Source organism: Myotis yumanensis, unplaced genomic scaffold (genome assembly GCF_028538775.1).
Source record: "Myotis yumanensis isolate MYYU_CA2020_CCGP unplaced genomic scaffold, mMyoYum1.0.hap1 SCAF_4, whole genome shotgun sequence".
Taxonomy (NCBI): domain Eukaryota; kingdom Metazoa; phylum Chordata; class Mammalia; order Chiroptera; family Vespertilionidae; genus Myotis; species Myotis yumanensis.
Genome location: NW_027223755.1, coordinates 4,222,849 through 4,249,451, shown reverse-complemented (window position 1 = coordinate 4,249,451; position 26,603 = coordinate 4,222,849). Strand labels below are relative to the sequence as shown.

The 26,603-nt window shown below is 48.8% G+C and overlaps 1 protein-coding gene across 1 annotated transcript in view; it reads left to right on the top strand.

Annotated features, from left to right (window-relative positions):
* ADAMTS12 (ADAM metallopeptidase with thrombospondin type 1 motif 12) overlaps nucleotides 1-26,603 on the top strand; it is a 184,340-nt gene that overhangs the window by 139,004 nt on the left and 18,733 nt on the right. The window contains exons 17-20 of the mRNA XM_070411772.1: nucleotides 5,284-5,410; nucleotides 8,467-8,677; nucleotides 13,506-14,621; nucleotides 20,950-21,102. Coding sequence (XP_070267873.1) covers nucleotides 5,284-5,410; nucleotides 8,467-8,677; nucleotides 13,506-14,621; nucleotides 20,950-21,102 — 1,607 coding nt within the window. The remainder of the gene's footprint in view (nucleotides 1-5,283; nucleotides 5,411-8,466; nucleotides 8,678-13,505; nucleotides 14,622-20,949; nucleotides 21,103-26,603) is intronic.

Below are 26,603 nucleotides of genomic sequence, written 5' to 3'. Positions count from 1 at the left end.
AACAGGAGAACACCCATCCCCCACCCCCTTCTGTTTCAACATGAACGAGCCCTTTGCATCGCACAGGCACATTTCAGAGCCTGGGAAACACAAGGGAAATGGGCGATTTGTGCAGTGATCATAAAGGTACACCCCAGCTGGCTAAGACATGAGGCCTCCTTACGAAGTGTGAGTCTCTGGCAGCATGTTTTGATACCGCCTGGTCCTTCAGCATTGCCTCTGCTTACTCAGGCAATGATTAACCCTTAACAGCAACTATCGGGCCATTTCAGCCTCACGGCCTCCGAGGGACAGTGAGCTCTGTTATGTGGCAGAGAGGAAAGACAGCCTGTCTCCTTTCGTATCCCTCACACACAGAGAATGAAATGCTCACACTTTTCCCAGAGGACGCACACGGCTCACTGTAAAAATGGAAGCCCACCAAAAACACTGTACTCAGCGATATATTTTCTTTCCTTTAAGAGAGAACTTTATTATAAAAGTAAGTGAAATACATTATTGAAAAATTAAAAATAAAGTCACCATCCCTCCACATGCACTTCGGTGCTTTGCGTTAGTGCCTTTCAGTATTTATTTTTCTAATCATGGATGTATGTAGTGGTGTGCATATGGATGTATGTGTGTGCCTACACACACATGTTCTCACTGAACACCATAACATGGGTGCCTTTCCATGTGCTATTCAATCTTCAGAGCTCTCACTTTTAGGGATGCATTATATTACACTGGCCACGCTGTGAGACCTCATTTCAGGGCAGGACTTGGTAAGGTCGTTCAGCATTGCGGTCCCTTAGTGACATTGAGGAGATGTCAGAAATCGTCCTGGAGCCACCAGGCACCGTGGCTGAGCTCCTGGGTAAAAGCGGAATCCTTGTTCTGCCACCTTCCTAGGCCTGAAGCTCATCAATAGTCAAGGCTTTAAAACTTTGAGACGAGGCCGGTCTCGTTTCCTTCCCTTCTCGTGTGAGCACTTAGGTCCTCAGACGTCACTGGAGTTGAGTGCGGGGCCACCACTAATGGCTTCTGCCCAAGAGCCTGGCAGACCCTTCCCTGAACCCTGCTCACCCTTCTGTGGGGATATTTACCTACATTGCAGCATTGTGTCTTCTTGGCTTTCTCTCTTTATATCTTTACATTTTATTATTTAATATTTCTTATATATTTACATTGTATGTATTATTATTGTACCTTTGAAACAAAAGGCTATTGAAGCATAAATTCACTAAGATGCTATTTCCTTAGTTTGACAATTGAACAATTTTTATTATCTTTGTTCTAGATCATAAATCCATGTTAAAAACTGGCAACAAAATATTATAAACTTAGCGGAATGTCACAAAGCCTGCCTATTTTCCATAGCCCACTTTTCAAAGGTCATGGGGACCGTCTGTGGAGACCAGCGACGGTCCTCTCTCCATGCTCTTGTCCATTATTCTGTCCTCTCAGCCTCACTTGCTTTCTCTCCTGCCTTACCCTCAGGGCTGACTTTGGGGTGACCCTGGGGGAATTTAGGACTAGCTGTCCTTCAGGAAATGTTGGAAGGGGATAGAATAACCACCCATGACGAAAGACTTGCTGAGGAAATTCACCTGAGTTGCCCTTCAAAATATCAGCCGTGAAAGTCCAACCACTGGGTTATCCGTGAAGAAACAGCTGCCGAAATGGCTTGACCCAGATGCTGGTCTCAATAGGAAGCTTCAGGACTCTTCATTAAACAAGAAAATATTTTGGCAAAAATGCAAGACTGCTTTTGTAAAGATGTAAAAGCCACCCTTTTCGCCCCATCGCGTCTCTAACGCAGCACAACTCGGTCAGCTGTAACACATTCTATCCAACATTTCCTGTTTCCTATAAAACGCATAGTGATGGCACCATTGTTAGAAAATGGGTCATCACTTCTGACCGTGAGCTTTTCCAGTGTGTGCTCTGTGGGCTCCTCTGTTCTGCATTTTCGGGTCTACAAGCACGCCGGCGGCTGCACGAAGGGGAGCACGCGTCCCTGCTCTGCCGGGAGCTTCCGGTGTTCCCTCCCCCGCTTGGCTGGATTCTCCCTGGAGGTTACCGTTGTCCCTCTGTTTAAGAAGCATCGTGTTCTGTAGGAAAAAGCAAATATTAAAAATGCCGAAGACCATGCCACACTCCTAGAGATGGTTCAAACTGTCCTAAGCTGCCTAGGAAACTCGATCGTGTTCATTGGAAGTAAACACGTGTGGGTCAGATGGTTAGGTTTCCAGAAACATCCTTACAGGGGGTATCTGACAGCATTCCTACTAAAGCTCAGCTATCTATGTAGTTTGAGATTTGGCCAAAACTGTTAATGCAACAGAAAAACCATAAATGGGGACACATATTCCACCCTGTTCCTGGTGTGTGACCACATAGTGATGTATGACAGAGAGAATTCGCTTCCTTGCAAAACCAGAGTCAGATATGTTTTTTACTGTCTCAACAGATCTTGGTGCTAATACATCTGACTTTGTCCACTGTCATTGTCAGGGAAAATCAACCAAGTCCAAATATTGATCTCTAACAATAGCTAGAGGGTTTATACGAAAGGTAGGACTGCATGAAGATAATAGGAGGATTTGTTGAGATGGGCTTAAGCATATGCTATGGGATGAGGGGTTTATCACATGCATAAATATATAAAATAAACTTCAAGGGATACGCAGTGGAGGTCGGTCTGATAACTTTCCCATTGTACTTCATGAATGAACTAATGACAACCCTTAACTGGAGTGGCCAAGTTACTTTTTTCAGTGACTGCCCTGGACTTTACAACATACATTTACAGCTAATCCAAATCCACTTTCAAATAACACCATCCCACTTCATGGGTAGCATGAGTCCCTTAGAATAACAAAATCATCCTAACTCCTACTGCCACCCCTTGTGTCACTGCTGTCACTCATGTGTCTGTATAAGAATGCGTAAGCATATATACACATAAGATACACATAAACATACATAACCAACTACATTGTTGGCATCATTCTTTTGAACAAACTGTTAGATCAATTCGGACCATTCAGTCCAACAGAGAAACTCTGATGCATCCTTATTAATTTCAGTTACACACTGGACAGTACGTGCCGGGCCAGTCCGTCTGACCCCTCACTGCTGGCCCAGCGGATTGACCCAGGCAATGTCATTATCATCCGGAAGAGGGTTTATTTCAGGTTTTGTGCCCTTTTTTCTCCCCCTGGAGTGAGGAGCGCTGAGCACACTGATCCTTGTCCTTCATGCGCTGAAGCAAGCCTGTGGGAATGTTTCCAAACTCTTTGCGAGTCACCTGCTCGCTTCCTTTGATTTTCTGACATCAAGAGTTTGCCAAACTACCCAATGTTTTAATAAAACTTCTAAGTATATGAGCTTCTGTTTTCAACGCTACCGCGGCAGGTAAATGTCAGCTCTTCCGGCGTCAGCCTTTCTCCATCCCTCTCCACTCATGGTCAAGGTGCTCTGTGGGAGTTTGTCTTTCCAAACAATGACTCGCTCATTGTGCCAGCGAAGTTCCCTTTACAATGTCGCTTCCAGCTGATGAGAGTGGTTTATATTTATGACAAAATAAGAATAACACATCGTCTATCAGTTGAGAAAGCCTACATGGTTGAAAGGTTACATCTCTTATCACAAAGGATAAGAATACTGTTTTATTTAACAGTATAATGCTGTTGAGTCATTTTAAAGGATAGTTTTGTTGTTGTTAATCCTCACCTGAGGGTATTTTTTCATTAATTTTTATTTTTAGAGAGATAGTGGGAGGGAGGGAAAGAGGGAAGGAGGGAAGGAGGGGGAGAGAGAAACATCAAAACATCAATGTGAGAAAGACACATCGATTGGTTGCCTCTCACATGCACCCCTACCACTTGGGGATTGAACCTGCAACCCAGGTGCATGCCCTTGACCGGGAATCAAACCCGAGACCATCCAGTACTCAGGCCCATGCTTTAACCACTGAGCAACACCGTCCAGAGCTTAAAGGGTTTTCTTATTATTTGCAACTCCCTCGGACGTTTTTAAAGGGTGAGATGCCAGCCTGGGCCACTGGGCTGGGCCGCGCACCTGTGAGGCGGGTGCGGTGATGGCTGTCGGAGGCCTGCATGCAGGTTCTGTCAGCTGTGTGGCTGAGCGGAGCCCCTCTGCGTTCTTGCCAGGAGAGTGAGGCGGTGACCGTCTCCCTGGGCTACTCGGGCCTTTCCAGTCTGTGCTTTGTACACCATGAGCGCCCCAGGCTGGTGCCTTCAGGTGCCTGCCTGATGCCAGCTGGTAGCTCCGTCCCCTGGGGTCTCAGTCTCCTCACCCCAAGTTTCGCCATCAGCACTGAAGTGTTCTCTCTCTCACAGGGACGATGACGCTCTTCCTCACCACCCCTTCCCCTCAGTCAGGACATTCTGGCCGCTCCTCCAAGTTCTCTTGCTAATGACGACCTAGTTGGCAAGGCCAGGGGTCCTTCTCCTTGCCCAGCCTGTGGGCCTTCCCTGTGCCTCAGTTTCTTCATCTGTCAGATAGTAGTCATGATAGTGTTGACCTCACTGGGTTGTCGTGAGGCTGCAGTTTTATGTTAAAATTGATCATAGGTGACACATGTTATACATGTTTGTATTCGTCTGGGACACACACCTGGATTAGATCAACACTGGTCAAGGCCAGCACTGCTTGAGTCAGCTGTGATTACATGTCCAAGGCCAAGTCCAGCCTGCAGAGGGGCTTGCTGTGCCTGCTGCGCCCTGTCTGCCGCTCTTACCTTGCCGACCTGCTCGCCAAAGGCAGCAGCATTCTCAGCCCTTGCTGTCAGAGCCTCTCCTGGAAAAGCTGAACTCCTCAGACTTCACAACACGATTTTGCATTTTACTCCTGTCTTTCAGTTGATGAACCCCAACTAATATGAAGGTCCCTGCCTCCTCTATTTCTTCACTAAACAAATATCATAGCAATTGTGTTGCAATACCGGGGGGTGATGTCCGCTTTCCCTATTTAAATCTCACTCCGGTTTTTATTTGGCGCAGGTGTGTGAGCCTTATCTCCACAGATAGATTCTAATCTGTGTGTTAGACTCTATATGAATCTACCTATATCTCTGTGGTCCTTCCATGCATTGCCAGCTGTGCATGAGTGTGGACAATAAGAGGACCCATTCCTTGCCCCACTTGAAGAATTAAATGCCTTCTGGACAACTTTCCCATCAGCTATAAGCATAAGCACTTGACATGACCCGGGGCCTGACACCGAGCATGTGGGCTCAGGATTGAATGGGTGTGAACTTTCCTGCCCGCCCCCCAGGAATCCGCCGCCAGACCGCCCACTGCGTGAGGAAGGGCCACGGGATGGTGAAGGCCACGTTCTGTGACCCGGAAACACAGCCCAACGGGAGACAGAAGAAGTGCCGGGAAAAGGACTGTCCGCCCAGGTGAGCATTGATGGCAGCTGGAGCGCTGGCGTCTGCTTGCAACCACTGCTTGGTGACAAAGGCAGGCCCGTGGCTCTGTTGTTAAAATAAATATGGGGGAGCTATCACAGGCCTCTGGCCGTGCTGCTGGAGCTTGTGGCAGGCTGTGAGTGAGGACACTTTCTCCGCAGAGAGCAGTGTTTGTTGCCAAGCTGGTGTGCTCTGTGTTTAATTATTGAGTAAGACGAAGTTTCAGGAGAATGCTTTCTAGGTTACCCAAAAGTTCACCTGAAAGTTCTTCCGTTATCGCATGTGGCTTTTCCGAGAGCATCTTCCCAGGGGACCGCAGCCTCCAGACACCACGTGGACACTTGGATCCCAGCCCCCACTGTACCTACGGCTGCCTGGAGGAGTACCTTTACGACCCCTGCTTTCTTAGCCTCGGCCCTGTTGAGACCTGGGGCCAGATAGTTCTTTGTTGTGGGGGCTGTCTTGTGCATTGTAGGATGTTTAACAGTGTTCCTGGTCTGTAGCTGTTTAGATCTGAGCAGCACCCTGCCCCCCGCCCCCCCCATCCCCCCCCCCCCCCCCCCCCCCCCCCCCCACCCGCCCCGCCATGACAACCAAAAAGGTCTCGGAATGTCTCCTGTGGGACAAAGTCACCCTTGGTTGGAACCACTTTAATAGAGATACTAGTTTCTACTAATCATGTTGGGATCATAGAAGGTAGCTTGGATGTTGTTATGAGGGGTTCATGTTAAAAAAAAAAAAGAAGAAAAAGAGGGAGGTAGGAAAGGAGGGAGGGCAAAAGAGGGAGAGAAGCGTGGAGGAAGGAAGGAAAGGAAGGAAGGAAGGAAGGAAGGAAGGAAGGAAGGAAGGAAGGAAGGAAGGAAGGAAGGGAGGGAGGGAGGGAGGGAGGGAGGGAGGGAGGGAGGAAGGGGGAGGGGAGAGGGAGTGGAGGTTGAGTTAATTGCTAATGGCCAATGATTTCATCAGTTGTGCTGATGTAATGAAGCCTCCAATTAATTGATTGATTGATTAAAGCTCTCCAAAGGGTATGGAGAGCTTTCGGGTGCTGAGCCACACGGAGGTGCTGGGAAGGTGTGGAAGCTCGGTGCCCTTTGCCCTACGCATATCTTCTGGATGTTCCTGAGTGTATCCTTCAATGATGCACCAGTCATCTAGCAAATAACTGTTTTCTGAGCTCTGTGAGCCACTCTGGCAAATGACCAGGCCTGAGGAGGAGGCCATGGGAACCCTCTGTTTCTAGCCAGTAGGTCAGAAGCGCAGGGGACAACGTGGACTTGCATGGGCATCTGAAGGGCAGGGCGTGGGCAGTCTGGAGGGACTGAGCCCTGAGCTCCAAACAGCTGGTGTCAGAATTGCTTAGTGTTGAAACAGCAATTGTGAAAGTGGGAGAGAAGCAAACAGTAGGGGTGTTTTAAGCGCCTCCTTCACTCTTGGCAATGTTTTAGAGCTGCCTGAGGTGTTCTCTTCATTGTTCTCAGTTACTTGGAAAGTAACTGTTTGTGCCAGTTTGACAGGAAGCAGAGTTCATTGCTGCATGTACATCAAGCAGCTGGGAGATGGCAGAGGTCTGAATCCAAGGCTCCAAAGCCCGTAGCAGGTCTGCGAGCAGCAGGCGCCCCCACAGAGAGGCGGGCACCCCTCCTCCCTTCCGGTCTGGGTCTGAAGCAGAGCAAGCGCTGTGCTAGTGGTGGGAACCAAAACATTGGATGCAGACACTCACGTGCTAAGGGCCGAGGCTGTGTACCTCAAAACGATGTGGTCCAAGGCTGTGGATTTGGTGTCAGCTCCGTGTTTTATAACAGACATCAGTCCGTGTCTGACATTTTCTTATTCGCCTGTAGCTACAAACTGGGCCTCACTCTTTCCAGAACTCCCTTTCCACAAGGGCGGTCATTTCTTCCTACCTCTGCCCTCCAATTTCCAGAACGTATAGGGTTGGAGGTAGCCCTATAATAAGATACAGGCAGAGTTCGAAGGAGATGGGTATTGGGCAAGAGTGCAGAGGCTGGTGGACAGAAAACGAGCCAGGCTGAACCCCTGTAGACACAGGAGGAGCCTTGATAAAGTAACTCTTAACTACACAGTCTCAGCTCTTGGGATTGGACATCGGCCCTGAATGTGGTGGCTGGAAACTAGGTCAAAGACAGCCATGTCCTTTCCCCCGGCAGCCACAAACGTTACTTTACTTGGATCTTGGCAGATGTGGTTAAGAGTCTTGAAATGAAGAGATTATCCTGGATTATCCACTTGGGCCTTAAATATCATCCCAAGTGTTCTTATAAGAGAGAGGCAGAGGGAAAATTCACACACACACACACACACACACACACGAGAAGGCAATGCAAACATGAGCAGAGAGAGATTTGAAAGACACTAAGACACCAGCCTTGAAGATTGGCATGAGGGTCTACCAGCCAAGGAATGCTGGCAGCCGCCCCAGCCTGCAAGAGGCCGGGAGCAGGCCTTCCCCAGAGCATCTGGAGAGAGTGCCACCCGCCTACACTTGGATTTCATGCCAGTAATACTGACTTTGGATGTCTGTCCTCCAGAACTATAAGAAACTAGATTTCTGTTGTTTCAAGCTGCCAAGTTTGTGGCGATTTGTTTATAGAAACTAGTAGAGGCGACTTACGGCAGGCAGGATGTAAGAGCTGGGAAGGGCAGAGCAGACCCCTCCACCAGGTCACAGACGCTCCAAAGCTTGGAAACCACGTCATTACCTACAAGCGGTAGAGTCTGGGTTTGAACCCAGATCCGTCTGCTGAGCGGTACAACCACATAATGCTGCTGCCCAGGACCTCAGAATGGACAAGTTCTCGTGCTAAAGCCAGAACCAAATTTGGGTAGCCCAAATTTACGGTATTTCTCACACATTAAAACACAATGAAAATGATACAAACAAGCAGAAATATCTGACTATAAACTTAAGTCATGCATGTAGTTCACAAAGGGATTCATGAAAAGGAATTACGTTAACTTGCTTGTTCTAAAAATAATATAACAGGGGTTTTGGTGATCTTCTCTCCCGTGTCCATGTGTGTCTGCAGGTGGTGGGCAGGGGAGTGGGAAGCATGTTCGGCGACATGTGGGCCCCACGGAGAGAAGACTCGAACAGTGCTGTGTATCCAGACCACGGGCTCTGATGAGCAGGCTCTGCCAGCTAAAGACTGCCTGCACCTGCTGAAGCCCAAGGCCCTTGCGTCCTGCAACAGGGACATCTTGTGTCCATCGGACTGGACCGTAGGCAACTGGAGTGAGGTGAGCCCAGGGTTCAAAGGGAAGCTGGCATTATTTATCAGCCCCTCCCATTCCACGTCAGTCCAAGTGACCCTGGAGAAAATGGTGCAGTGGCCAGCGTCGCACCTCTGGCCCGTTTCCTGCATGTCCCACTGCCCAGATTTCTATTGGCTTGTTTTCTCTTCTTACGGATCGTCCTCTCCCTTGTCCAGTGGTCAGACACCTGCCGGGGAGGAGCTGGGTCCTGCTTCACAGGCCCACGCAGCTCAGTGAGAAATAGTCAGGGTTTTGTTGGCCTGTTGTTAACCCACTGGCCGGGGAGTGGGAAGTCAGGGCTCCCACCACCCCGAGAGCCAGTTTTGTGAGACGTTGACTGTGCTTATGTGTCCCTGGAGCTGCTCCAGTAAGTGAAACCAAGGACTGTTGCTCTGATGGTGGGGTGACAGGCGGTGCACCTGACCCTCGAAGATGCCTCTCAAACATCCATCTTTCCAGCACATGTCAAGGCCAGACCTGACCCAGGTTTAGGATGGCTACTGTTATTAGCCACATCCATTCAAATAAGTGGTGCATTTCCCCAAGTTAATTTGATTTAATTCTCTGAATGTAACTAGAAATCAGTGGGCTTGGTCATGAAAACTTCCAGGCTTCCGTTTTCCTTGGGTCACCGTGGCACCTGGTAACATCAAGGCTCATGCGCCCAGGGTCTGTGGTGGAAGTGCACCCCTTTATCTCCCAGGGTCCTGGAGTCTCTGGGGCTCCACTCTGCTTCCTTATGCACATTTCAGTCAACGACCTAAGGAGTGAGAAAAGACAAATGCTTTTTAAAAACCGGCAGGGCAGAATCTATCCATGGATGCTGACTTCCATAAGCTCCCTTGGGAAGCCACTCGCCTTCCACGGTAATGCTCCCATTGACCGGAGTGTCTGAGGAACGCTTCTTAGAACTCACCTTCAGAGAAATGGAAAACACTGGGTTCAGGAGGATCAATTAGAAAATCAATTAGAACTAAGTTTGATGATTAAGGGACTAATGTGACCAATTCAGATAAAACCTTTTGGGTTAAAACATATTTTATTATAAGTAAACGAGATGAATTTTAATCACTTATAAAGTTACTCTGAAAGTGTTTACTGAAGAGGAATTTGAAATTTGTATAAGCGACGTTACCATCCCTGAAGATAACTAATTGAACACAAAAGAACTCCTCTGAATACAGCCACTTTGATGACCTTATTTCCAAAACTCGATTTCATTAGCTCATAGTCTCAGCTTGGGCTTATTTAACTTCTAATCCTGTAGAGCCGGGGTCCTCAAACTACGGCCCGCGGGCCACATGCAAATACAAATATTGTATTTGTTCCCGTTTTGTTTTTTACTTCAAAATAAGATATGTGCAGTGTGCATAGGAATTTGTTCATAGTTTTTTTTTAAACTATAGTCCGGCCCTCCAACGGTCTGAGGGACAGTGAACTGGCCCCCTGTTTAAAAAGTTTGAGGACCCCTGCTGTAGAGAATGCATTCTTGGTCATGTAGCTGAAATTTTTTTTTTAAATGGCAAGTATGGTCCCTGTACTATAAGATCTTCCTATCAAATGGAGAAATAGGACAAAAAGAAAAGACAGAGGTACATGTAAAGAAAATGTACCTACAAACTAATACAGGTGCACTGCCGATAGCAGCACTGACTCATGTGGACACATCAGCAATAGTCCAGAACATTCCCCCTGCCATTCCCAGGAGGGTACAATGAGAGCCAATGTGGTAAATTACACTGTTGTTGAAATAAGGCTGAATGGGGTACTGTGGCTCGCCCATTAAATCTATTTATCAAAAATGTTTTGGCTGCATCAGAAGCAGTTAATTTTCGTCATGTAGAATTTACTAATTGCCAGAGTCCTAATGCTTTTTAAAAGAACTGCAATTACATGTTTGGCTGAGGAGTTCTTTTTATTGTGTTCCTGTTTATGGGGAGCAAAATGATGTGACTTAATTGGGGCAAAGGACCAACATGTTGGCGTGATGTGACAAGTACTTGTGTCGGTTGTTCTAGATACAGGCCCTTGCAGGTGTGTTGTTAGCAGACAGGGAATCCAGTTTCTAGCTTCCACTTGACAGAGCAGAGCAGAAAGGCTGAGCCGCTGCCTTCGTCCAGATGTTGCCAGCACAGGTGCCTGTAGTTAAATCAGAATCAAAATACTCATCAAATGGGTCTTCCTGTCTTCCCTCTGCCATCTTGCTAATAGCCATACACATTCGCCCTCAATTTCTCAAATACTCTATTCACCGGAATACATTGAAATGTCTTTGACATTACAGCTCTGCTCAGCTACTTTTTTAAGAGAGATGACTTAGTGATCCTTGCTATATACACATAGTGTTCATGGTCTGGATTTTGTCTTGCGGTTGACCTTAATTCAAGTGCCTGATTATTTGGTCTGCACTGGACCTTTTGGGTCACCCTGGATGAGTCTAAAGCTCTCATGTAAATGGGACAGTGAACTGGCCCCCAAAAGACCCAGGAACCATGAGGCCCCAGGACTCCTGTAGAATGGTCCCCCCTTTACTGACCAAGGTGGGAAGAATGAGGAAAGGCAAATCGATGAGCTGCCCTTCTCAGTCAAGGCAGATCTACCAGCCCAAGCGAGGAGAGAAGGGCGGGCTCAGCTGTGTCCATGGTCAGAGCAGAGATCTAGTGAGAGCTAGAGGCTTCTCCCAGGGAGGGCTTGTCTGCCCCCCGTGGCCAGCCCCTTCTCCTCTAAGCTCGGGTTCTACCCCCAACCTCGAGTTTCAACAAGACTCGTCTCTTGGTTTTGCCCAACTTACTTTCTGGCTAGAAGGATAGAGAAGGGGGGCTCTTTATGTTGTAAGCAAAGACAACATATCTGAGTTTCTAGTGGCTCCATTTTCACTGGGGCCACCATTCCAGGGACCAGCCTGTGAGAGGCAGCCAGCCTAGTGGTGAAGGACATGGTCTCTGGGACATGGATCCCTGGGCTCAAAGCCTGGCTCGGCCACTTACTGGATAGGTAACCTCTTTGTGGTTCTTCTACTTTGCTGTGGCTTTTCTCCATCCACAAAATGTGGATTGGGGTAGTGCTTAGCCTCAAGGGAAGTTATGAGGATTAAATAAATGAATATTTCTAAGTTCTTACTAGAACAGTGCCAGGCACACAGTAAATGCTACACATATAATTATTTGTAAGTAAAGTGAATAGATGGGAATAACAATAATGTCATCCATCACTTGTTGAGCGCTCTCTATACTACACAGTGTGTCTCATTTAACTTGTAAAATAACTCCATGTGGTGTTAGTTCATTGAGTCCCCTATTTCTCCTGGCAGTTAGGCTAATGGATTTAGTGGGATAGCAGTTTTTCTAGATTTTCCAGCCCTGGCAAGCCCTCATTGTATGGCCTTGAGCTAGTGTGAAACCTCTCTCCGCCTTTTCTCACTTAGAAAGACAGGGTTGGTGTAAGGCTTGAACATAACCCATGTAGTCCTTCCCATAGTGCCTGGCAAATAGCCATTGTTTACTAGATGGCAATTTTATTATCAGGCAAGAAGACAAGGGTCTATTTTCTATGCTACTCTGATTTTATAAGCCTGTCCAGCCAATAGCACCCAAATATCCTGATGGAGTTGATCTGTGGCCTCCTTCATTTGAGGGCCATAAATCAATTGCCAAACTCAGACCCTTTTATGCACAGAGCAGTGTAAGCACAGGGCTAAGGGGCTACACAAATGTGAGAGACCTAAAAAAGCGGGGGGGGGGGGGGGGGGGGGACTAATGCATTGCTTCCATAGTCACAAAAGGCCACTGCCAAATCGGCAATCAGTATTTAATTACATATTAACAGCAAATACCTATCCGGCATGGACAGTATCTCGCAATGGCCTTATTAAGCCCCATTGTACAGGTGGAGAAACTCGGGCATAGAAACTTTTCGAAGGTCACACCGCCTCCCAGCACAGGGCCGGGATTTGAGTGCCCTGCAGAGCGTGGAGGAACACTGAGGGGGGTGGTCCCTGCCATGACCCCATATAGATCAGTACCGCGCTACAGGGCTCACGGAACACTTTGTAAAGGGTCGCTCTTACCTTTGATTAACTACCCACCTTAAATGGTAGGAAAGGTCCTGGATCTACATACAGGATGAGTATGTCTAGCTTTTCATAGGATTCTACCTGACCCAGGTGAGTGGAAATGGAGCTGTGGGTGAGACTATGGGAGTTACAATGGGTATTCCCTACATAGAAAGGGGAAGGTTCATTAGAACCAACTTCATGGATTTCAGAGAATGGATACGCATTTTACATTCATTTAATAGCATCAGAACTCTAGGAGAGGTATTACTACTGTCTCTTTAAAAGATTAGGTGACTTATTTAAATGTTTGCACTCTTTGTGAATGCACTGTCCAACACTCAAAGCCCAGGGAGACTTCGTTTATACCCTCATGGTTTGTATCTTCTGTTTGTGGAGGGTGAATGGTTGGTTCTGAGCCTCAGATGGTCTCCAGAAGAGACAGTTCCATGGGAAACTAAAGGCGGATAGACGCAAAATACAGTGGAACCTTGACTTACGAGTGTCCCGACTAACGAGTTTTTTGAGATACCAGCTGTCTCTCCGCTGATTTTTTGCATTGAGTTGGTAGAGTAATTTGACTTAACGAGCTCCTTAACGAGCTCGGTCTTGGAACGAATTAAACTCGTAAGTCAAGGCCCCACTGTAGAAAACAGAGAGAGGTAGGTGTGAACGTTTTAGCTGCACAGTGTGTTTCTGATCTGTCGTCGCCTGAGGGTGAGAGCCAGGCCGCTCCCCCCGGACTGCTGTCCTCTCTTCCAGTGCTCCGTCTCCTGCGGTGGCGGCGTGCGGACTCGCAGTGTCACCTGCGCCAAGAACCACGACGAGCCTTGCGACGTGACGAGGAAACCCAACAGCCGGGCTCTGTGCGGCCTCCAGCAATGCCCGTCCAGCCGGAGGGTTCTGAAACCCAGCAGAGGCACCGTTTTCAGTGGGAAAAGGCTACCGACCTCTGAGCATGACCCCCAGCAGCCCATGCCGCCCACATCCGGCCCCAGGATGATGCCCACGCCCACGGTGCCCGGCTCCAGGGGCACAAGCACCAAGGCCACCGGCAGCCCTCGTCCTACCACGGCCTCCCGGGAAGGAGACCTGGGTGGGACACCGTGGCAGAACAGCTCCATCCACACCGAACTGGACACCCATGATGCCATTCCCACCGGGACTGCCTCCCAGTCCATCCTCACGGCCTGGTCGCTGAGCCCCCAGCCACAGGGAGAGGATGCTTCCAATTCAGAGCCTGGTCCCACCTCACAGGGAGGCCTCTTAGCCACAACCATGAGCGGTTCTGACTGGTCACCTCCCAGCAGCCCCGGGGCCCGGCAGGTGCCTCCACACTCCAGCACCTTGAGCGGGGAGCTGGACGCAGAGAGTCACAGCGGCTCAGGGGAAGCCAGTGAGCCCCCTGAGAACAGGAATGGAAGCAGCTCTGTCCTATGGACCCAGACCATGGCCCCCAGAAAGGATGCTTCAGTGGAAAGAAGCACAGACATGCCACTTGCACCTCCGCCAACGCCTTCTCTTGGGGGGGCATCCTTGTGGCCACCTGTTGGCACAGTGACAGGACTGCTACCCAGCCAGGGACCTGCTACTCTCCAAACCGGGACACCCAGAGCTGAGGGGGTGGTCACTGGAAAGCCAGCTACCGCGTCACTGCCTCTGGGGGGAGGCCCCCCGCCAGCACCCTCAGAAAAGTCAGTAAGCCACAGCCCCCCGCAACTTCCCAGCAGCATGAATCCCACACAGAGCCCTGGGCCCGTCCTCACCGAGGACGACGCCACCAGTCTGATGGCCGAGGGCTTTCTGCTGAATGTCTCCAGTTACCAGCAGCGCCCGGACCGCGGCCCTGCGCACTGGATCGTCGGAAACTGGAGTGAGGTAGGCGTTCCATTTCTTACTGCATGCCCGTTTCTCTCTGGAAAATGGTTAGGGCTGATGCATTCTTGTGCACGTTTCAAAATGGGCTTGTCTGAATACGGTCTAAGGTGGCCTAAGCATGAAGCAATCAGGTTTATGCCCTCACCCCCCTCTTTACCTCCCTTATTCCAAAAATGAAAAAGAAATCTCCAGGGAAGAGAACAGATGTGGTGAGATACAGTGAAAAGCATCTGGAACCAAATCAGGAGGGCTGGCTCAGCCAGCTGTGTGATAGTGGGGAACTGGCCCATCCCACTGAGCCTGCTTCTCATTTGCAGGACAGTGAGCCAGTGTGGGTCATCGCCAGTCTCCCTCCAGCTATAAGCTGTGATCATCCTATGATGATGGCCAATCGAAAGGGCACGTTTCATTCAGAAAGCTAACGTTTGAGCCCTTATTCTAAACCCTAAACCTGTCAAGTGAGAACAATTAGAATGGAATTCCGGCACCCATTCTTTAAAGAATTCTATAGCTCACGGTATCAATTATTTACTTTCTGGTGGGTTTGTTCGCTTATATTCAAAAAGATCATGTTAGCTTGTTAAAAGAATTAGAATATGGAGGGGAAAAAAACATGTGCTGAAAAAATGCTGGTCCCTATTGTCAGGCTGCAGGAATTTGGCATGACACTTGTTTCTCCATTTCTAGAACCGATTCAATCCTTGGGGACATCAAAATCATTTCCCACCCATTTGAATTTCAAATGCACAGTATATGTACTTGTTAAAAGTAATTTGACAACTCAAAGGAGGACTTTCTGGCAAAATAACCGCATGTTCAAACTATTCAGCATTTTTATGACATTTCATGGCTCATGTTTGTAGCTAAAAGGAAGTGAAGTAATATCAGCTAATATAAAAAAGACCTTTAATTTATAAAGCATGTTCATTTCCAAGCCACTTTCATATGTAATCTTTTATTTTTTTCCTTTTGACAGCCCTGAGGAGCATGTAGGGTCTGATTGATACCAGTTTATAAATAGAGAAACTAAGGTACTCCGTGGTTCAGTAACTTGTCTAAGGACACACTTGTCATTTGGATGATGAATCTTCTAACTTCTTTTATTCTAATCTACTGTCTCTAGTGAATTTCAGCACCAATTGACAATTTAGCTGTATAAAGTTTTTGGTATGAATTAATCATCTTGGGTCATAGAATTGACTATATTGGTAATAAACAGGTAAATTCAAACTTTCAAAATTTTTTGTTTACATTTGAACTCTGTTTTCACATTGATTCATGTTTGGTTTCTTAAGTAACTATTGCATTTCCTGTCCGTGGAGCAGCATCTTACCATCTCCATTTGCATGTGGAAAATACAGGTTTTGGAGGAAAAGAGATTTTCATGCTTAGAGTGTGGAGATTCCTGACATTTTACTCATATTTCTTTCTATTAACAAAGTTCTAATGGGCTCTAGTGAAAAGGATGTTGACAGGGAGCATTTATAAAGCATGTCCCATGCTTCAGTAGCATGGTTTTGTGCTAATTAACACGAATTCCCACATTTAATCGGCACCACAGCGCAAGGAGATTGGTCATATTTGTCCATGTTAGAGGTGAGGGAGCTGGAGCTGAGAGACGTTGAGTAGTTGGCCTGTATCACACAAACCCCCCACACCCCTGAGTGGTGGAGCAGAGATTTGAACCCAAGGGGACAGACTTCACTGCCTCTGACCCATCACTTTGCAAATCAGAAAACACCGCCACTCTCTCTGCCTTCTGTTCTGTTGTTTTCTTCTTTAGTCACATGTCATAAAAATAATGCCAATTCAGTGGTGACCCTGGGTGAACAGATGAGAAAATCACAAAGTTCACCAGGACGTATTTTAAAGTAACATTGAGGGCTCTATGGGTACTTTTGAGCTCACAGATCCAGTGGGTTCAGCCTATAAATAAAATTGATCTGTAGGTTTTGTGAGTGACATCCTTGAAAGGATGTACTTGAAAGTAGCACCCTCAAAACGTATTTTCCCTTCCAAAAAGATGGGGCAGTCTTAAAGGTCAGATAAACAGGTTTGTTGTCTTAATCCATCAAAGCAGTCTGGACCATGTATGGCCTCTGCAGACTCAAAGACAAAGAGAACACATTATGGAAACTGAGGCTCCTAGTTAATTTGTAGTATCTTGTTAATTAGTTAATGGAGATGTAGTTCGAAAGCACCTACAATCAAAGACCCTGTAGGCCTTGAAAAGAATACAGCCTGGTCAAACAGGATCTGAAAGAATAGGAGATAAAAGACATAGCTACAGGGTTGATGTCAGAATACTCAAAGTGTGATATATGTACAATGTGTATTTGTAATTAGAAATCACACACACACACACACACACACACACACACACACGGCTAGGCTGTTGTAACAAACAGAGCATTATAAGTTATGGTTCGCTAAAACAGAGGTTGACTTCTCTCTCACATAATAATGCAAGGTAATTCCAGGTCTACAGTGGTGGCCGTAGAGAATGATGCTCTGATCCATGCTGTCATTTGGGAATCCAGGCTGACAATGGCTCTGCCATCCTCCTCTCAGCAAACTGGCCTGGGTCACCATCCTAGTCTCAGGGAGGGAAAAGAGCGTAGAGGTATCCCTGTGGGGGGTTATAAACCAGGCCTGGAAGGGGCACCAATTACTTCTGCTCACACTCTGTTGTCTAGAACTCAGTCACACGACCACACCAACCTGTAAGGCAGCTGAGAAATGTAATCTATCTGTGTGCCCAGGAAGAAGAGAAGAAAGTTTATAATGACTACCTAGCAGTCTTTGCCACCGGATGGCATGGCCCACTGTGTGTCTTAGGAAGCTCATTCTGGAAGCAGTGAGGATGAGTGATTTGACATGTTGGGAGGTTATTGCAGTGGCCTGGATGAGGTGTGAGACCTAGGACAAGAATGCTCAGGCTGATGAGGGGAAGATAAATTCAAAATACCTTTAGAACTCAACATCCACAAGGCTTTGTGAATAATTGATGTGGGGTTTGGGAGGAGGGAGGAGGAGAGGACTCTGCCATGACTATTCCATTGGAACAAATCTTGGGTGTCTGTTGGGTCGTGCTCCTATAAATGGAGATGCCGCACATTAAAGACGAGGAGAGTCTTAACAGAGACAAAGAAAGGAGGGTGATGAGTGTAGTTATAGATCAAGTTAAATTGGCTGTACCCTGGGATCTCCAGCAGACGTTTATGTGTATGAGTCCGAGGCTGTTGGGAGAGGTGAACACTGGAGATAAGACTTGGTAGTCAAGACCAGTAGGTAAAGTTAGGACCCTGAGAGGGAAGGAGGTCACCCATTAACCAGTAGGATGCAAGGAAGAGTGGGCCAGGCATGGGACCTGGCTAACAAAGAGATCCCACGTGGAAGACTAGTGAGGAACAGTCTACTATTTAAGACATAAACCAAGAGAAATGGTACCATGGTGCCTAGGAACATAAGGACTGACAGTGGTCCTAGGAGGTTTTGCACTTAGCAGGTCATTGGTGACGTTGGGAAGAACGGTGTTTATATTGAGATGGAGGGAGATGCCAAGTTGCAGCCGGAAAGGGAGACCCTTCAGTAAACTAGCACAGTCCTCAGGTAGAGGAGTCCCCACAGTAGGGCTGCGAATAAGAAAGGACAAGCCCTTCTCAGTCCACAAGTTAATACACAAGTTTTATTTAGAAGTAGCATTAGGATGGCCCAGAAATTAGTTTCTTTTCCCATCCTCTTATCTTTTGACCCGACCCCCACATCCCAAAGCAGTTGTGGAATTATTAAATTGAAATGTGTTCTAATGCTTTTGTCCTGAAGATACGTAATATGTGATAATTGATAAATGTTCATCGATTCTATGAGAAATTACTATCTCCAAATAAATCAAAGTACATATTCAATCTTATGACTGAGCCCAGAGGTTAATTGACACATTTTTATTATATTCTAATCAAGATACACAGAATTAATTCCATCTCAAATGTCATCCTTTGACTTTGACAGAAATAAACTGTCTTATTGAATCCATTGTAGTTCACCAAAAATTTATCAACCTCGCGGGAGCCATTGAGAGCTACCACTTCCAGGGAGCTTGCCTGGGAAGGGGAACCGGCCCGGAGTGCAGTTTTCCAGAGCGACACACTTGGCAGGCGCTTCCCTCATGACCAGGCGTGGGGCCTGCTCTGCTTCAGCAGCTTAGGAAACAAAATGTTTAACCCAGAACTGTCCATCGCCACAGCAACGCCAAACAACAACCAACCACGACACCTCAGTAAACACTGATGTTTGTTCACGGGTCTGTGGGTCAGCTGGGAGCTTCTGCTATCGGGGCTGAGCTTAGCTGGGCTGAGTGGCTGCTGGAGAGTCGGCTGAAGCTGGCCGCTCTGGGATGGCCTTGGGCGGGTCACCCCGCTCTGTTCCACATGATCTCTCATCCCACAGCAGACTAGCCTTGTTCCCATGGCGGAGATGCGGTCCAAGAGAGAGGACTGAAACCAGCAAGGCCCCTTGAGAACTGGCACAACATCACCCACTGCATTTTTAAAATATACTTTATTGATTTTTTTTTTTATAGAGAGGAAGGGAGAGGGATAGAGAGTTAGAAACATCGATGAGAGAGAAACATCAATCAGCTGCCTCCTGCACAACCCCTTCTGGGGATGTGCCCGCAACCAGGGTACATGCCCTTGACTGGAATCGAACCTGGGTCCCTTCAGTCCGCAGGCCGCTGCTCTATCCACTGAGCCAAACCGGTTAGGGCATCACCCACTGCGTTTTATCCGCCAAAGTCACAAAACAATCCCGATTCAAGAGCTGGGGAACTATATTCCACTACCTGCCGGGAGGAGCTGCAAAGTCCCATTGCAAAGCGCATGGTGTGAACAAGGGGTCGCTCAGTGCACTTCAGCTGTCATTGTCTCTGTTATAGACACATGGTCTAGTTCAGGGGAGAAAGTGCTAGGAACTTGAGAGATACTAACCAAATGACAAACAACTTTAAGGACGGGGAGAGATGAGCTCCATGAGCCCAGTGAAAACAATGATGACCTGCTGTTTTCTACTCTGCCCTTTCTATGATTCTACAGTGAATTTATCTGTTCTAACCCAAGAAGTCACACAGAGTGAAACATGACATTATATGGAGGGTGAAAATGCAACAAGAGAAATTAATGTAAGGCTGGGTTTTATTCATAACTCATCAAAAAAAACTTCCAAAAATGTCATAGATGGAACTCCCACCTCTTTTCTTTATTAGCCCAGAGCTGAGTTTCACATGCCCCGAAACAGCCCCGCCTTCTGAGGATGGGCATGGAAGAGGGGATGCAAGTCAAAGCAACCATGTGAAAGAACCAGGCATGTAGGATACAAGGAATTATAGGGGGTCAAAAGCAGCCATGAGAAAGCATCAGGCATGTAGAATACAAGAAATTATAGGGGGAACGTTTGTGCAGCTTTCAAGGTGACCCCTTGCTAAACCTGAGCTATTGAAGAGTTATAAACAAATTAAAACATCTTGTGAGGAATGGACTATGCGCGTGGCAAACGGTGATTGATTTATTCACCACCATCGGGTCAAGGAGGGAAAGCATCCTGTCGTAGCATCTGTCTAACTCCACGTGTGGTCTGAGGACCCCCAGCACCTGCATCCCCCGGGAGCCGGTTAGAACTGCATCCTCTCCAGCCCCTCCCAGACCTCCTGAGTCAGAACCTGCCTGTCACAGAGTGTCCTGGTGACTCCCACGGACACTCGCGGTGGAGAAGTGCTGCTGTAGCAATATTAGACTGCGGTTTAGAAGCAGAAAATCCTAGTCTGACTCCTGGGGCAAGCCAGCTCCCCAAGCCTGGGTTTCTTTATAACAATGCCCTTTGACACCACAGTGTGTGAGGAGAGCCTCGTTGAGATAGGTGATAGTGGTGGTGTAAGAGGTGAGGTGGGAGGCAGGTGTGTGGGTCTGACGTCACTGGAACAGCACTGGTGTGAAATGCAGCGGTTTGGCACTGAAGCCAGCATCATTTCTTTTTTAAACTTTATTGTTGAAAGCATTACAAATGTCCCTTTTTTTTGCACTGGCTTGTCATCCTGCATATCAGTCAGGGATTCCAGCCGTGGCCATTTATCAGAATGGGAATTATTTAAATTCCTGATGCGTGGGCCCTGCCAGCTGAGATGCAGCCGTTTGCCCGGGGCCGGGGCCCCGGGCTGGTATTTGTTAAGATTGCTGGGCAGGTCCAGTGAGCAGCGAGACTGGGACTCCGCCTGCAGGTGCTAGGGTGTGTCTGAGGAAATCCGACTCAGCGTCTGTGTTCTGTCCCCCCACAGTGTTCCACCACGTGCGGGCTGGGGGCCTACTGGCGCCGCGTGGAGTGCAGCACCCAGGTGGATTCCGACTGTGCGGCCGTTCAGAGGCCGGACCCCGCCAAGAGATGCCACCTCCGTCCCTGCGCCGGCTGGAGAGTGGGAAACTGGAGCAAGGTAACGCACCAGGCTCAGTGTTGGGGGGGTTGTGGAGGGGGGGGTAACGGACCAGGCTCAGTGGTGGGGGGGTGTATGTGGGAGGGGGGGGTAACGGACCAGGCTCAGTGGAGGGGGGTAAGTGACCAAGCTCAGTCGGGGGTGTGTATGTGGAGGAGGGTAACTGACCAGGCTCAAGGTGGGGGGGTTGTGGGGGGGTGGTAACGGACCAGGCTCAGTGGTGGGGGGGTTGTGGGGGGGGTGGTAACGGACCAGGCTCAGTGGTGGGGGGGGTGTATGTGGGGGGGGCGGGGTAACGGACCAGGCTCAGTGGTGGGGGGGTTGTGGGGGGGGTGGTAACGGACCAGGCTCAGTGGTGGGGGGGGGGTGTATGTGGGGGGGGCGGGGTAACGGACCAGGCTCAGTGGTGGGGGGGTTATGGGGGGGTGGTAACGGACCAGGCTCAGTGGTGGGGGGGTTGTGGGGGGGTGGTAACGGACCAGGCTCAGTGGTGGGGGGGGGTGTATGTGGGGGGGGGCGGGGTAACGGACCAGGCTCAGTGGTGGGGGGGTTGTGGAGGGGGTGGTAACGGACCAGGCTCAGTGGGGGGGGGGGGGCGTTGTGGGGGGCGGGTAACAGACCAGGCTCAGTGGAGGGGGGTAAATGACCAAGCTCAGTGGTGGGGGGGTTGTGGGGGGGGGGTGGTAACGGACCAGGCTCAGTGGAGGGGGGGGTAACGGACCAGGCTCAGTGGTGGGAGTGGGGGTGGGGGAGGGGGGTAAATGACCAAGCTCAGTCGGGGGTGTGTATGTGGAGGAGGGTAACTGACCAGGCTCGAGGTGGGGGAGGGTGGAGGGAGGTCTTACGTAAGCATTTGCTATAAAGTTGGTTCTCTCCTCCCTCCCTGCCTCCCTCTGCCTCATTTCTCTGAGAAACTTGTGGGTGAGTAAATCCTAGGCGTGGCCATAGGCCCACTACTCTTAGGACAGTAGTCTTAGCACAAGTAGAGTGTGGATTAGCCCGCGTGTTTCTCTCCCTGTCCTTTCCCGCACCGGGTGAGTTACACTTGTGGAGTGAATTGCTTGTTCAGCATGCAACACTATTTCTAAATTACTTGCATTTAGCATGACAAGTAATAAGTATACGTTATCGCATGCATAATCAAATCATGGCCCAGCAGCTGCTCACAAAGCCAGTATTACCTTGAATCTGCCAGACTCAAATGAAAGCTGAACCGCAAAGGAGAATTTGATCTTTAAAAGTGCCGATCGGGCTGTGGTTTTATTGTCTTTGCTCGTCGGGCTGTGGTCACCCATTTGATCGTGCTGTCTGCAGAGTTCTTGTAAAGGCTGCATCACCTCGCGTGGGTGCTCGGGGCCACTAGCCAGGCTGACTCTGTTTCACACCAGCCTCTGGGGACCTCCACCCAGGCTGCCTGGCACTGGCCAGTGGTGAGTTGAAAGCTGCCTGGCATAGGCGGCACAGAGGTGGGGCCATGCGTCTGCCAAGCACACACAGCCCCAGATGCCCTGCGGGCCCCGTCTTCTCTGCGGGGGTGTCTCACTGACCGCTCTGGGTCCCCTGCAGACTGAGCTGCAGACAGGACGGTGGAATGTTTCCCTATTCTCGCGGCTTTTCCAGAGTGAGGCTCTGGTCTTTTGGAGGGGGGAGCAGGGAGGGGAGCAGGCGACTCCCTGAGAAAACTGCTTGGCCTTTCTTTGCCACCCGCCAAGCCGCGCCCTCTGTGGCACGCCATTTTTCTTTCAGTGGGGATTCTGGTTCTTGTTTCTTTCTCTGCCAACTCATAACAAACTCAGGGTCCAACAAGGACTAAACGCTTGGCTATAAATCCTCTTCCATATCCAGAAAAATCTCAAGAAACATCTACCTCTGAGCAAGTCCTAAAGGCCCACTTTCCCATCACTGGGACTAGTCCTTGGTCCTTCCCATGGAAATTACACGGCTCATAAGGAGGGCAGACGCGTGGAATAGATCACACATTGAACACGTCACTCCAGTTAAAACCCTAGGGGTTCCAGCTGGTGGAAACCCCGGATGAGAGACCTGGGAGCTCTTCTCTGGGGCCAGACCCCCCGAGAAAGCCCTGCTCTGCCCGGCATCCCTTCCCTGCCTCTGGGCCCCTCCCTCATGCCGGGAGGGGGAGTACTGTTAACCCTGCAGCACGTTGGGTGGCTATAGATGTCTCTACATGTCATCAGCTTCTGCAGAATGTGGTCCCCACCACAGCTCAAGTCTAATCCTCAGGGTGACACAGTCCCATCAGTACAGAGGGCATCTCTTCTCTCGGGACGGTAGATACACCCAACATCAGAGACACCATTGAGCTATGGATGGTGGGTTGCGCTGACTTTGGTTTTTTCTGACTATCAGATGTTATGGATACTGCGTACGTGACTTCTCTTTTGCCTGGGAATGTTGGTTTTGATTTTATCTTCAATTCTTTTTTAAAAATATATTTTTATTGATTTCAGAGAGGAAAGGAAAGGGAGAGAGAGACAGAAACATCAATGAGAATCATCATCAGCTGCCTCCCGCACACCCCACACTGGGGACGGAGCCCACAACCCTGGCGTGTGCCCCTGGCCGGAACTCAACCCGGGACCCCTCAGTCCGCAGGCTGACACTCTGTCCACTGAGCCAAACCAGCCAGGCCTTTATCTTCAATTCTGAGGATGAAGAGAGACTGGGTTTTGACTCGCACTTTTTAACTAGGTCATAAGGGTGTCAGAAGTTCCGACCACACACTGGGAAAGATTCTTAGTTTCCCTGTTCCATCAGGATTTTTAGCTCACTCAGAGGCAACCCCCCAAATCTACAATAGGAAAGTGGACCCCTGGTTTTACCTTTAAATATCCAAAGGGTTTAGATCAGGGATCCTCAAACTACGGCCCGCGGGCCACATGCAAATACAAATATTGTATTTGTTCCCGTTTTGTTTTTTTACTTCAAAATAAGATATGTGCAGTGTGCATAGGAATTTGTTCATAGTTTTTTTTTTAAACTATAGTCCGGCCCTCCAATGGTCTGAGGGACAGTGAACTGGCCCCCTGTTTAAAAAGTTTGAGGACCCCTGGTTTCGATTCTACCAAGTTAACAGGTTTGCCTTTCCACAGATACTTTCTCAGAGGGAAGAATTCTAATTTTCCCTTGTACTTTCTGCATTATCCCACTAATACCTACCCCAGGTCCAGGGACACTTTAATGCTTATGGGACTGCAGGGTGTGCTGCAGTCTCACCTGAACCCACAGGTGTCACACCTGGGGCCCCCGGGTTTCTCACTGTGATTGCTCTGAATTGCACTTGTTTTATCAGCTGTGTCTCTACCACTGTGTGCTTGCCGGAGCCTACTTCCACTGCTGTGACTGTTTTCTCACATGTGACGGTAGAATGAGACGTCACATTCAGGTCTCTAGCTTCACAGGGTGTAGAAGTCATTTTCCAGAATGCACTTGCTTCCTCTTGATGCATTCGTCTGTCCAGAACCAACCGGGACTGTAGTCCTCAGGTTGTCCCTGAGACGGACCTGGGGAAAAGTAGTTCTGCAGAATTGAATCCTGGGAGGAGTGCTGGGCTGGGCATCAGGCACATCTGGGTGGGTACCTTCTCTCCCCGGGTCGCTGGCCAGCATGTGACTCTAGTCCATTCATCTAACATCTTAGGAGCTTTAGTTTGCTCCCCTCTGAAAAATGAAGTGGAGAATATTGCCTCTACTTACCTCATAGAGTTATTTTAAGGATCAAAAGAGAGAATATTTGTGCAACAACTTTGTAAATGGTGAAAGACTGTTCCAATGAAACCCTGGGCAAACTCTAAGCTCAAGGTAAAGGTTAGGACTGGCTCTCATGTGTTTACTGACCTCTGGCTTCCGGGGACTGCAGGCCTGTGGACAGGTGACAGTGGAGTAAGTCCTGTCAACCAAGTGACCGGCTCAAGCAGGCGTCCTAAGCAGACAAGGCGCTCAAAGTGTCCATGAACTTGGGAGGACTTCACCTACCTTGAGCCCTGGCATTTGCCAACTACCACCATGCACCCAACGCTGCACAAGAGCTTTCGATAAACAATTTAATTTTCACCTAATACAGACCCCTCTTTATAATTCCCACGGAGGAGACAAAAGATTGGCGTGCACATCGCTAACACCCGATCACACAGGCAGCACTAAACTCTCTCAGTTTTAAGAAGCCACCCCCCGGAGGAGGCATCAGCAGTGTAATGACAGCTTTCCAGAGGAAGGGACACGCCGCACAGGAAACATACACCCCAGCTGGGAGAGGCACGGCAATTTCAGAACATTAAACCCTGTCCGAGGAGGAAGGTGCCTCTTGTGGAAGAGCTGCAGTGCTGACACGGACCAGCTTGAAACCCTCAGTGGGTGTGACACCAATGCCAGGCGGCACCCACGGCTCCCACCTTCCTGAGTGAACGTCTTTCTGTCTGTCCTGCTTGTCTCCATGGTTACTACGTTGTACAGGTTGTCGATGGCAGTGCTACCTATTTTTAGATGTGAATTTTTACAAGTGAATTAATTAGGGAAAGAGCCTCTGTCTTGCTAAGTACAAAGAGTCCCCAACTTTTATATGTAACATGTTCCCAGGAACATATATGAAATCCCAATGTGCCAGAGTCAGAACCTAGACTTGCGTGTCATAGGGGAGCTTCTGGCCCCAGCAAGCAAAAACTGAGCAGCAGGAAGGCGGATCCTATACTGAAAATCACTGCGTTTGTTTTCGTCTTGGTATCACTGGTTGAATGGTTAAACCATCGCCCTCTCTTGACGCCCCGGGGGTTCAGGTTAAGGGATCCCTGAAGAGGAATGGCAGTTAAATCGGAGCCATTGGGACCACAGGAAGCATGAACCCAGATGCTGAAGTTGAGGACTGATGTCCAGACGGGAGGCCTCTCCCGTTGCCCACCACCCCTCTGCTCTAGCGTTCTGACCCACTGACTTCCTAACAAGCCTCCCTAACTGCGCCTCTGCCTGTGCCATTCTCTCCACCTGGAATGTCTCCCATCCTGTTTTGCCAGCCGAGGGAGCATCTGCTCATCTTACATGACTCAGCCCCAGCCTTTCCTGACCTCCTCAGGGACACAGATCCCTCCTCCTTTGTGCCTCACTAGATCATGGACGGCCTATGACATAAAGCCTTCATCGCTTCTACTCATTGGTGTCACTTTTCCCTGCTGCTAGATTGGGATTCAGAGCCTGGAGCATAACAAGTGCCCAATACTTGGAGGAAGGGGTGGGGGTGGGGCCGGGGAACAGATGGAAGGGCGAATTTTGATGCTGTTCAACTTAGAATGTGTGGAATGCATTATTTGATCTTAAGGGTCTCAGGAATCTGTGTAGCATAAGGAAAGGAACCAAAAAGAATTTCTTTCTTTCTCCTGGTTTAGCATTTGGCATGCAACTTGAAGAGCACTAAAGTATTCTGAAATCAAAACAGAGGACAGATCTAGTGACCCCACACTTAACACCCTCTAGCATGTCGGGGTAGTTTAA